General features: G+C 31.7%; 1 protein-coding gene across 1 annotated transcript in view; it reads left to right on the top strand.

Annotated features, from left to right (window-relative positions):
- Positions 1-10,069: 10,069 nt before the first annotated feature.
- Positions 10,070-13,081, top strand: part of LOC134688148 (receptor-type tyrosine-protein phosphatase beta-like) — a 50,789-nt gene continuing 47,777 nt past the window's right edge. The window contains exon 1 of the mRNA XM_063548620.1: positions 10,070-10,220. Coding sequence (XP_063404690.1) covers positions 10,185-10,220 — 36 coding nt within the window. The 5' untranslated portion in view covers positions 10,070-10,184. The remainder of the gene's footprint in view (positions 10,221-13,081) is intronic.

Below are 13,081 nucleotides of genomic sequence, written 5' to 3'. Positions count from 1 at the left end.
GATTGCATAAAAATCAGTGATTAAAACAGGAGTAAATCATTAATTAAAGCTATAAAGCTTTTACAATTTTTTTTTTTTTCTCTTTTAAATGTGTTTACGTATCAGTACAATACATAATGATTATAATGGCTTTTTTGTCTTCCTGTGACGTTCGAGTTACAGTGCCATCATTTCTTTTATAAATCAGTGAGAAGTAAGCAGTTTATATTAACGATGCAGTTTTGCTTAAACTGTTATATATTTTTTTTTTTTAGAAATTTACAATATTTGATATTTTCATTATGTTAAAAAAAACATATCTGTTTCTTAAATCTAAATTCATGATAATAATTTAGAGATTGTACCGGACAACCACGTTTTGTCAAGCTTTAAGTAAAATATCAGGATAAAAAAAAATCGTAAAATCAGGAAAAAAATGTATAAGTACTCGCTTGTTACGTGTACATACACCTATTCTAATTGGCTTTTTAATCTATATTTTATATACGTTATTTGTATTTGAATTTCCCTTATCGGAAGTTTCGATAAGTAAGATTTCTATTGTACCAACTTAAGCCCAGTTGCCTCATAAAATATAATGTATGGCTGCATAAGTTCGTTTTCTTGCGTTTCCTCTGTTTTCTTTATGAAATCTTTTTGAAATCATTTCCCTTTATTGCGGTATCTAAAATTACAAAAAAATCTAAATTTAGTTCTATTTTTTCTTTAGTGTTATTAAAACATTATACAGTGGAACTCTAAAAAAACAGCGCCTGTCGGACCATGGAAAACGGCCGGTTTGCGGTTTTGGTCCTATTTTTAAATTAAAATTATGAAGAGTTACCCCTTAATATGTTGGTTTGATTAAATATGAAAATGCATTTTACATTAATAAAAAATATATGTTCTCCTCTGTGAATTTTAATTTTTTATATAGTATTTGTTGTTGTGGTTTATATCTGAACTAAGCTGTGTATGCCATCATTTGTTACATCAATCTGGAATTCAGTTAATTTTTGTATCATTTATTTTTTTTAATATTTTCCATCATTGTTTATCTAAAAAGTCAGCAAAACCATTCCGTTTTAATATTAATTAAATCATTCTCATCTTTTTGCTGCTTTTGAAACTTTGTCGGGAATGGAGATTTTCAGATTTTTCAAATATTTGTTGACTAAAAGATATTTATTGGGGTGATATATTTTGATTGGGGTTCTTTTTATTCATAATTGTTTCTGTACACGGTCATGAAATGAAACCGATTAAAATGTACCATAAGTAAAGACTCATGTATACATGTATAGTTTAGTGTCACAGATAATAACAATAATTGTATATTCCTCAATCAATTTGAATGTATGTCAGATACCCTTGGCTTGCATTTTTCTTCTAATGAAGTTCATTTAAAACTTGTTATGAATAAAATCATCGTTGATACCAGATTTAAAACTTTATACAATCTATCATTCATTCCCATTGATGTTCAAATCAAAGCGATTCATACTGTATTATTCTATTTCAGACAATTGCATAGCCAGCAAAGTAACATCCCAGTTACGTCAAATGCAAACATTATGCAAATGTAAATTCCTCAATCAATTTGAATGTATGTCAGATGCATTTTTCTTCTAATGAAGTTCATTTACAGCTTGTTATGAATAAAATCATCGTTTATACCCGGATTTAAACTGTGTACATCAGACGAGAGTGTCGGCTTCAAAGACATTCAGTGACGCTCGAATCGAAAATATAAAAAGGCCAAACAAAGTTCGAAGTTAAAAGAGCATAGATTATCAAAAATAAAACACATTCTTACAGTCTCAATATTTTTGTTGTAGCATTTAAAAGTACAAATACAAAATAAACTGACAACGCCATGGCTAGAAAAGAAAAAGACCAATAAACAAACAATAGTATACAGTTATCTAAAATGTAACTATGCAAAAAATCAAAATATATTTCCCGAGGTATGAAGATCAGCTCATTGTTCTATTGCCCGAAGCTAACGGTATGTCAGTGCAATAGATTGTATATGGTGCAATAGAACGATAATGTCCAGTGCAATAGACCGTGGAACAAAAAATGGCCGAAAAATAGCAAATAATACAGAAATATTAATAAAACATTAAGATACTCTTTATAAGGTAATAATACACAATAGTACACATAACACAACATAGAAAACTGAAGATTTAGCAACAAGAACCTCACCAAAAACTGGGGATGATATCAGGTGCTCCGGAATGATTAGCAGCTACTGCTTAACGTGTAGCATCTGTCGTGTACTTCCTGTTACTATGCAAACACGGTAATAATTAAAATTAAGTTGTTCATATTTGTAAAAAGGAGAAAGGAACCACTTGTTATGATCCTGATGCAATATTTTTCATTTAGTGTTAAACACCAATTTATTGACCGATGCTTCATCATGCTGCGGTTTCCTGACTTATGACAACTGGTTTCTGATTTTAAGGTTAAATTTGTTACAGCTGTATACTAGAATGCTTTGCCATTGTTTTAAGACATATTCGCTGCGGTTTCTATACGAGTTGTCACTATCTCATTTGCTCTTTATGAACTTGAAAGAGAACTTCCAAATGACTTTCATGTTGCTACATAATCATGTGTTTGTGTGTTTCAACTGTTGAATTGCCCCTTCCGCGTTTATTGTCAATTTCAGATCTGGTCCTTATTTTTGGTTTTCAATCTCTGCCTTCTCTCCTTGTTTTATAGCTAGCTTAACCTCTCACTTGTATGACAGTCGCATAAAATCCATTATATTGACATCGATGTGTGAACAAAACAAACAGACAGATAAAAATGTTAAAAAAAATAGGGCTACAGAAGTCAATATTATGTTATAAACTTAATCACTATAAAACAAACAAAGAAGCACAAAAAACATCTGAGAAACAAATTTAATAATACTTTTAGATATTTGGATGACATTTTGGCTCTCAATGATGACGACTTCAGTATGTATACTAAAGAAATTTATCCCGTTGAACTTTCTAAATTTTATCATCGGTATAAGGACATCATTCGTAAATATAGCTCAACATGCAGATTTCTTATACGTTTAGGTATTTCACATCCATTTTTTTATGGAAATATTCTTTATAAAGCACAAAAATGTCAGTATTCACCGCAAACAGTAACAAAACCTTTAAACAGACTTATTAAATAGGGATATAGTTACGATACTGTTGTCAGGTCATTAAAGATTGCATAATTATGTTGGCGTTAATATTGATTCACTTATAGGGTCTTTGCATTGGAACTAAACACATTTATTCAAAAACCAGTTGTTGGCATGACACGGATTATGTTCTTCTCATATATGTTATGATGGTATGATACTAAACCCTTAACGGGAAGGATTGTGACTAATATTCATATGACGAAATCATAATCTTTCAATCAGTTAAATTGAAGTCTGGAGCTGGCATGTCAGTTAACTGCTAGTAGTCTGTTGTTATTTATGTATAATTGTCATTTTGTTTATTTTCTTTGGTTACATCTTCTGACATCTGACTCGGACTTCTCTTGAATTGAATTTTAAATGTACGTATTGTTATGCGTTTAATTTTCTACATTGGCTAGAGGTATAGGGGGAGGGTTGATATCTCATAAACATGTTTAACCCCGCCGCATTATTGCACCTGTTCCAAGTCAGGAGCCTCTGGTCTTTGTTAGTCTTGTATTATTTTAATTTTAGTTTCTTGTGTATAATAAATTATTTGAAAATTAGTATGGCGTTCATTATCACTGAACTAGTATACATTTGTTTAGGGGCCAGCTGAAGGACGCCTCCGGGTGCGGGAATTTCTCGTTACATTGAAGACCTGTTGGTGACCTTCTGTTGTTGTTTTTTCTATGGTCGGGTTGTTGTCTCTTTGATACATTCCCCATTTCCATTCCCAATTTTATATGATAAACAAGCGCAAAACTTTCTGGAATGATATAGTAAATTTGTATTGCCTTAAAAATTAAATTGATTGTTGGTTGCTAACGTCCAGTGGTAAATATTTCATGCATGTTCAGGACCGGAGAACAAGTTCACAATAAATACCATAGGTAGGTTGATACGATAGAGGCCATCTGGGATGATGGTCAGTGAAATATGGACTGCACTGTAAAATGAGGGTATCTTGGATAGGGTCAGAAATTTTGCCTTGCAACAGACCACATACGGACCCCTCAAAAGAGTTGTTGCAAGAGTTCTTTTAAAATGTGCAAAGAGCGTGGCACGAGGCATCGGATTTAACGTCCCCCTTCTGACCGGACATTCCTATCGGGGCCTTTTAAAACTGACTATGCGGTATGGGCTTTGCTCATTGTTGAAGGCCGTACGGTGACCTATAGTTGTTAATGTTTGTGTCATTTTGGTCTTTTGTGGATAGTTGTCTCATTGGCAATCATACCACATCTTCTTTTTTATATTGACTGTGAACTTGATACATCCTGCACAGCCAAACGGACGCCCCACTTCGGCAAGCGTTTTACTGTCGGTCGGGAGAAGACCTAGTGACCATATTTCTATACCCCAGTCACCCTAAAATTAGAGAACTAAAAACAATAATATAGAAAGCAATATAGTATGATACCTGCTATTCAAATTTTTTCAACCAGTCAGGTATCTCAAAATTTGATGGATCGTGGACTAAAACATGACCATAATACATGTTTATCCATAAGCCCATGAAAACTTTTATGACATATATTGCTTATGGTACAATTGGTACAACATATATGGTACACCATAAGCCATCATTCTTGTAAGCCAAATGTATGTCCAATGTGCGCATACGATGTTAACTGCTTTAAAACTTATTCCGGATTTTGTTTCTTTATGCATCATGATTAAAATATATTTATTTTAGAAAAAGAAAAAAAATATTTTAGAGAAGTGCGAAACTCTTTTTACGACAACAATATTTCACAGAGATTTACATATAAAATTACAAACTAGCACTTTCAAATATGGGATATCGTAGAATGCACATATAAAAATCTGAATAACTCATGTTAACATGAATCGGGTGGATATGATATGCTTGGAACTAATCCATGCCGTTGGGCACTCATGTTCAGGGTTAAAGAAGCCAAGAATTTAAAGGAGCAAATGTCCCTTTTCAAAAGTGTAAGTTGGGAAACCCATCATGTTTTGTCACACACACTATTTTCCCGCCAAAGGTCGTTGGTATTCTCCGGGCACTCCGGCCTCTTCCACCAATTAAAACTAACCGCAACGATATCGATTTCATAGTGAGGATATCAACTTAGGAATGACATCAAAAGATCGATGTAGGATAAAAAAAAAAAATCAAATAGTTTAGGGGGTGGGGTCAACATTGCTGCAAGTTTTGTTAATCCAAAATCGATTTTACATATATCCCTATTGGTCAATCAAATTTTCCCAAATTAAGTTTAGAGGGGGGGAGGGTCAGTGAAAAAACTATGTGAATTTTTTTTTTTTAATCCTACATTGAATTTTTGATGTCGTCCCTTAATGTTAAGTAAAAATCGATTTTGTTCCATTTATTTAAACTTGAAAAATTATAGTTCCTGTTTAATCTAGATCTCGAAGTTTACAAATGTGCTACGTATTTCCAAAGCGATCAACGAAGTCATGTGTAAAAACGGTTCATTACACGATAATGTGTATTTCCCTTCAACATATATACCCCACATTAAAGACACTATTCAACTTTCCAAAAAACATTTTAAACTTTAGTAGGAAGTAAGATCTATCCAGATAACAGGAAACATAGTATTAACGATGAGTGGGATTGCACATACGCAAGTTCAATCTTTAGACTAATTTGATTGAAATTTTTAACTCAGATTAACACATCTTCATCTCATTTTTCAGATGCTGTGATAGATTTATCAGGGGTGGGAGTCCTTATACAGCTTTAAAACATATTTAGAAAAATGCGATTCAATACATAAAATTGAGAATGGAAATGGGGAATGTGTCAAAGAGACAACAACCCGACCAAATAAAAAAAACAACAGCAGAAGGTCACCAACAGGTCTTCAATGTAGCGAGAAATTCCCGCACCCGGAGGCGTCCTTCAGCTGGCCCCTAAACAAATACTAATTTCCAAATTGTACACAATAAACTAAAATTAAAATAATACAAGACTAACAAAGGCCAGAGGCTCCTGACTTGGGACAGGCGCAAAAATGAGGCGGGGTTAAACATGTTTGTGAGATCTCAACCCTCCCCCTATACCTCTAACCAATGTAGAAAAGTAAACGCATAACAATACGTACATTTAAAATTCAATTCAAGAGAAGTCCGAGTCTGATGTCAGAAGATGTAACCAAAGAAAATAAACAAAATGAAAATTATACATAAATAACAACAGACTACTAGCAGTTAACTGACATGCCAGCTCCAGACTTCAATTAAACTGACTGAAAGATTATGATTTCATCATATGAACATCAGACACAGTCCTTCCCGTTAGGGTTTTAGTACCATACCATCATAACATATATGAGAAGAACATAACCCGTGTCATGCCAACAACTGTTTTTAGAATAAATGTGTTTAGTTCCGACGCAAAGACCTTATCAGTGACTCAATATTAACGCTAAAATATGCAATCTTTAATGACTTGACAACAGTATCGTAATTATATCCCTTCTTAATAAGTCTATTCAAAGGTTTTGTAAGTTTCTGAGGTGAATACTGACACCTTTGTGCTTTATAAAGAATATTTCCATAAAAAATTGGATGTGAAATACCTGAACGTATAGGAAGTCTGCATGTTGAGCTATATTTACGAATGATGTCTTTATACCGATGATAAAATTTAGTAAATGTTTTGACTAGTTTGTGATATCGAAAACCCTGGTGAAATAATTTTTCAGTAATACATAAATTTCTCTCGTTAAAATCTAAAACATTGTTACATACACGAGCGAATCGTACAAGTTGAGATATATAAAGACCGTAAGATGGTGACAAGGGAACGTCACCATCTAAAAACGGATAATTAACGATAGGAAATGAAAAATCATCCGTTTTATCATAAATTTTAGTATTCAGCTTTCCGTTAGTGATATAAATATCAAGATCGAGGAAAGGGCAGTGGTCATTGTTAGTATTAGCTTTATTTAAAGTAAGTTCAGCAGGATAAAATTCATTAATATACATACTGAAGTCGTCATTATTGAGAGCCAAAATAACATCCAAATATCTAAAAGTATTATTAAATTTGTTTATCAGATGTTGTTTTGATGGGTTTTGTTTATTTTTGTCATAAATTGTAACTCATAACAATACAAAAAGAGATCCGCAATAAGTGGTGCACAGTTAGTCCCCATTGGAATTCCGATAATCTGATAATTTCAATGATGCATTGATATAATATATACTGGAATGCATTTTATATATAATATCTTTATATAGCATGATTATCTATTGTCATCAAAATTCATTACTGTAAGACTCTGGTTAATTTCCCCAACATTTTATCATTATGGGGAGATAATAGAATTCGGTTTTCAAAAATAGTCTTTTTTCTTAAATTTCCAAATGTTTCATATAGGTTCAAATTATAATGTGTCACTAAATGCCTACAGCTGAAAGTTCGTTTCTTCCAATGTTGAAAATGTTGTTTAAATGGCAACAAGGGCATCCTAGACCGATTTTTATATGAAGGAAAACAGCTTAACGTGATATTAAAATATATTTCTTGGGGTTTTTTTTAATTTTTTTTTTCTTAACTTGTTAACTCTAGTTTCTGTTCAATCAAAATCTATAATTTTGTAAATATGCGATAAATATCACAATACATATAACAAGAGTAAACTCAATTCAAGAGAACAAATATTTCCCTTCAAAAGTACACGTACAGATATAAGACCTGATTGCAAGTGTTTTCCGGAGAGCATCCTAAAATTAAGAAGGAAGTAAGATCTTGCGAGACAACAGGAAACAACGCGATAAGTGGGCTGTACTTTCGGAGATTTAAGATATATTTGTTTTGATTGAAGTTTCATTAAAAATTTAATACGGAATTCATTAATGCATTTCTCAAATCACAAAATACTATGAAAATACTTCAATATAGAGTCATTCTTACAATTATTATAAGCTAGGCTTAAACGTATTTGTTCACCACGAGAAAAAGATTTGAGACATGATTTCATTCTTTATATTTTTTTTACGGAAACATGTTGAAAAAGGGAGTGCCTTCATAGTTGTCGTTTTTAATTTAGGAAATATGAAAACGAATATATGAACTAGGGCTGTATTTTAACATCAAATGATCTTTTCATTAAGCGCCAGAACAAGTTGATGTGAACATTTAGATTACCTATGCTCACTCGTACAAAATTGGGGAAAGAAATGATACCAACACAAACTCATGGAATTCTCATTAATGTATTGAAATAAACATGATTAGAGCTAAGTATGTGGTTCCTATACAAGAAATAAGTATTTCACGTTAACAATTTCCGACATGTATACATACTTCGTTTGTTCTGTAAATTCTGTGCCACTGTATCTGTTATTGAATTTTCACAATAATAGGGTTTCTTCCTTTTCTATTTTTCTAAATATTTAAAAAAAAATGATAAATAAAGACATCCTTCCACGAAACTATTAGTCATCTATTTAAATTGAACGTCTAAATGATAAGAGGCAATATTCTCAAAGTTAAGTTAATGATATCAAACTTAGGTGTGTTGTGATGATATAACCGACGAGACAACTGTCCGTTTAAGTGCCGAAGGACAGAGATTTGCGAATTTTTTATTGAAAAAAAAGCATCGAAGTAAGTTGCAGACAATAAAACTGATATAAGAAGCAGTTGAATTCTAAATATATAAATACCCATTGTATTGGGCATTACTACTTTGTGACTGTTATGTAAACGACCCTCTGCTCGTTATTTTCTTATATTTTTAATAATTTATTTTTTTGAAACACCAGTTTACGGGATGTATTATCGAATACTGTTGTCTGTCCGTCCGTCGTCAACATGTCGGACATTAACTCAAAAACGATTTAACCAATTTGCATAAAATCCGGTGAATTGTTTATATCTATTTCGTTCTTTTGTAAATTTTTGATTGTACGTTTTCGAGTAATAGGGTTTAATTCATTAAAAAAAAAAAGGAAATTTTCCATTTTTCGGACAATAACAGGAGACTGCTTTCAACAACTTGCACGAAATTTTGGTGAATTGTTTATATCTATTGACATGAGCTCCCTGTTGCTTTTTGTAAATTAGATTTTACATTTCAGAGTTGTGGGGTTTAATTCATTAAAAAAGGGGGGATTTTCCAGTTTTCGGACGATAAATAAAAAATACTTTCAGCAGTTCTCATGAAACTTCGGTGATTTGTTTATATCTATTGATGTAAGCTCCCTTATGATTTTCACAAATTTCAAATATGACATTGAAAAGTAATAGACCTTATTTCTATGAAAATATAACGGGCGTATCATGCGCTCATGGCGCAAATGTTTTTTTTTTCTACTTATTTGGAGAAGAGTCTGTAAGTTATGTAAATATTTTGTATGTATTAAATTTCAGGATACAATTAAACAGATCGCGCAAAGTTTAAGTAGCACAGAGAATGATAGAAGTATTTTTTTAAGTTTTGGAGAATTTATCGGTAACACATGTTAGTAGATACTATATAAAAGCAGTATTTCTTTGTATGCAGTCTACGTAATCTCCTCTTATTTGCTGGAAAATTTACATTATTTCGAGTATAAAATCGTGCAACTATTTTCCGCATCATTTCGCTTAAAATCATATATTTCCAATTATGAAATAATGCACCTTTTTCAAAAATCATGGATTCGCCCTTGATTTGGATCAGCAACCAATAATTTTAAAAAGCTAATGAACACGATTTTGACCGTACAAGTATAAGTATGTTGTATTATCTAGAGCTCCTTGTTCAACGTAAGTAACACCCTTTATCTTTGTTTTAAAAATAACTTGTTAAATTTGGCAGTATTAATTTGAAGTTTTAATGAGTTTCGATGTACTTGAAACACTAAAGTATATAGGAAATCCACCACTTCAATACATAAAATTCTTCTAAACTTTGGCTATGGCAATTCTTCCTTGTTCCCGTTTAAGATTGTATTACATAGTTAGTTTCGTTTGATTTTAATATCATGTGTGTATTATTGCTATAATGGTATAATTCAGACTTTGATCAAAATGCTCAAATATTTCATTGGACTATATTTCGTATGTGTAAGTATATTCTTTTTATACTTTATTTGTTTATAACTACTTTAATCAACATTCCTACAGTGTGAAGATTATGAAATTGAGAATGGAAATGAAGAATGTGTCAAACATCAAACATCAGCCGTAGGCCACCAATGGGTCTTCAACGCAGCGAGAAACTCCCGCACCGGATGCGTGCTTTAGCTTGTCCCTAAACAAAAAAGTGTATTAGTTTAGTGATAATGGAGGTCATACTAAAATCGAAATTGTTGATTTCAGTTAATTTTATCAACCATGTTTTACTCACTGGCACTTGTCTCTGAAAACAATTACATAAATACTTATATTGAGAGCTAGTGACCGCAAGTGTCGGGTTTTTTTTGAAAAATCAGTAAGCTGATTATCAAAATTATATACTACCAAATTAAACTGAAAAAAAATATTTCAAAGAATGGTGTGAGAAAATCTTATTTTCCTTTGAATAGTATTGAATTTATTTTATCATTATATACATCATTTTACATGTAAATACATGTGTATGATAATTGATTTACTCAGTTCATTTGAGGGCCCGCCATTACACATCCAAATGTTTGAGTGTAAAGACTTAATCTATTCAAAGGTTAATAAATAGATATTAAGAAGATAACCTTACCAGGTTCATCCTTAAGTCAACTGTAAGTAAAAAAAATCCCGGTAAAACAAGGATGAGTTTGGATAAACCAACGACGTTTTAAAGATGGACCCAAAGAAAAAGTATTGTACAAGAAAGGAAAATAACAAAGGGAAAGACAACATCGTCCCCTTTGTCGCACAATTTAGTATAGAGTTTTCCACGGCTTGTGAATCTAAAATATTTGAATTTAGCAGAGGGCAATTACATTTGTTTATGTTATATTTATTCAAAGTTAGTTCTTTTGAGCAAACGTTGATACTTACTTTATATACGATTAGATCATTAAGCTAAATATCTCCTCAAAGTAACGGTACTTGTAAATGATCATCAAAGTTAAGAAAACCGAAACAGATCTTAATTAGTAAGTTTGATCATACACCGTTATTCATAACATTTAGAGAACTTGTCAGCTATTAAACAGCGCAATTAGTACCTATAAGAATATCTACAATCTGTCGATAAACATTATTACCAAGGAGTAAATGTACAGCTATAACTAAATCGCCAGACTTCCAGTAAGTTTACAAAGCTTCTAGAAAACCGAAGATACGTTATATTTGAGATATGACGTTTGTAACGTGTGTCAAAAGAACACTTACACACACACACAGTTTCACAGTAGCACAAAATATCTCTCCGTAACTGTTATAATACAACAGTTACGGAGAGATATTTTGTGCTACTGTGAAACTGTGTGTGTGTGTAAGTGTTCTTTTGACACACGTTACAAACGTCATATCTCAATATAACCTGTATATAATTCCTTGGTGTGGTTTCGAGGTAACATGCTCATTGTTCCAGTGGACAAAAAAAGCCTTCCAGCTGTCCAAGGATAATACAGTGCTGAAAAATACAGTTCACCATTAACATTCTATTCGCAACCAAGTGTTCATAACATTAGAATATGGTAGAATATCTTACAAAAATGTATGTCATAGTGACCAGAATGCTATGAAAAACACCTATTTTCGAGATTACATAAAAAGTTTACATAAAGATAATCTGTTTTAAGTACATGTAATCAAGGCAATATTTCGGCCAGGCTTTTTATTTTATCCTGCAATAAGCCTACAATTGTACAAATAACAGGTATACAAGTAAATTTTATTTGTACATGTACAAATAAAGTATCCTGTTACCTGCTTCAATGTTGAGCAAGCGGTAAAACGGATATTTCTTTCTATGTAACAGTTCATTTTGGGGTCCTCTTCGTGGTCCGCGTTTCAACTATGTCGATTTCTTTAAAAAAAATAAGACGCAATAATTTGGATTAAATAGCCAACACTCAAAAGCTGGGTGTACATTGCAGGATAAAAACAGTATATGAACATTTTCGGAAAAACATAAAATGTATTTGCACTCGCTACGAAACAGGAGAAAAGATCGGCAGAGCCTTGCTTTTCGTCCTATTTCTAAAGCTCGTTCAAATAAATTTTATATTTTCCGACAATGTACATATACTGTATATATAAACGACAGATGCGTTTCACCTTGAAAACGAAATAATTTTACTAATCTAAATATGATTAGAATGATATTTGAAATGGCATTCTTAAAACAGTTCGTGATTTTGGTTTACCAACTCGAGATCTAGGATACATTTTATTATTATCATTTCACTATTCTGACACCAGAAGTATGTTGCCTAATACAATGATATAGACTTCTGCTGACACACTTTCAATTATCAAGTGGGTGAAATAAAAGGAAGTCAGTAGGTATAATTTGTATTGCCTGATATAAATATTTTTTCAATATATTACAAAATACAATATATCATAAATAATTAAATACACAAATGAAAATACATAAACATAGATATATAACCAAATTTTTTGGCAAACATCCGCCACTATGAACTTATAAACGAAAAAAAAAAAAAATTTAACAAGGGAGAGAGGGTGGGTAATTTCAACGTAATATCAAATTCAAAAATGTAAAGAAAACACTTTGCAATAGTATAAATAAACAATTAACAACAAAGGAAAAGTTTATATCCAATAAAAAGAGCGAAATAATATAGTGAGTAAATTTAATGCAAGAGTTTATACTAATGAAAATCTAGTTTGAACCAGTGTGATTACTGAGGTGTAAAATATAAATTTCACTGTTTTGCTAATTAAATAATTTAAATCTTAAATTAAACCAATTATCAAGTGGGTGAAATAAAAGGAAGTCAGTAGGTATAATTTGTATTGCCTGATATAAA

Source organism: Mytilus trossulus, chromosome 10, assembly GCF_036588685.1.
Source record: "Mytilus trossulus isolate FHL-02 chromosome 10, PNRI_Mtr1.1.1.hap1, whole genome shotgun sequence".
Taxonomy (NCBI): domain Eukaryota; kingdom Metazoa; phylum Mollusca; class Bivalvia; order Mytilida; family Mytilidae; genus Mytilus; species Mytilus trossulus.
This window is presented reverse-complemented; position numbering and strand designations above follow the sequence as displayed.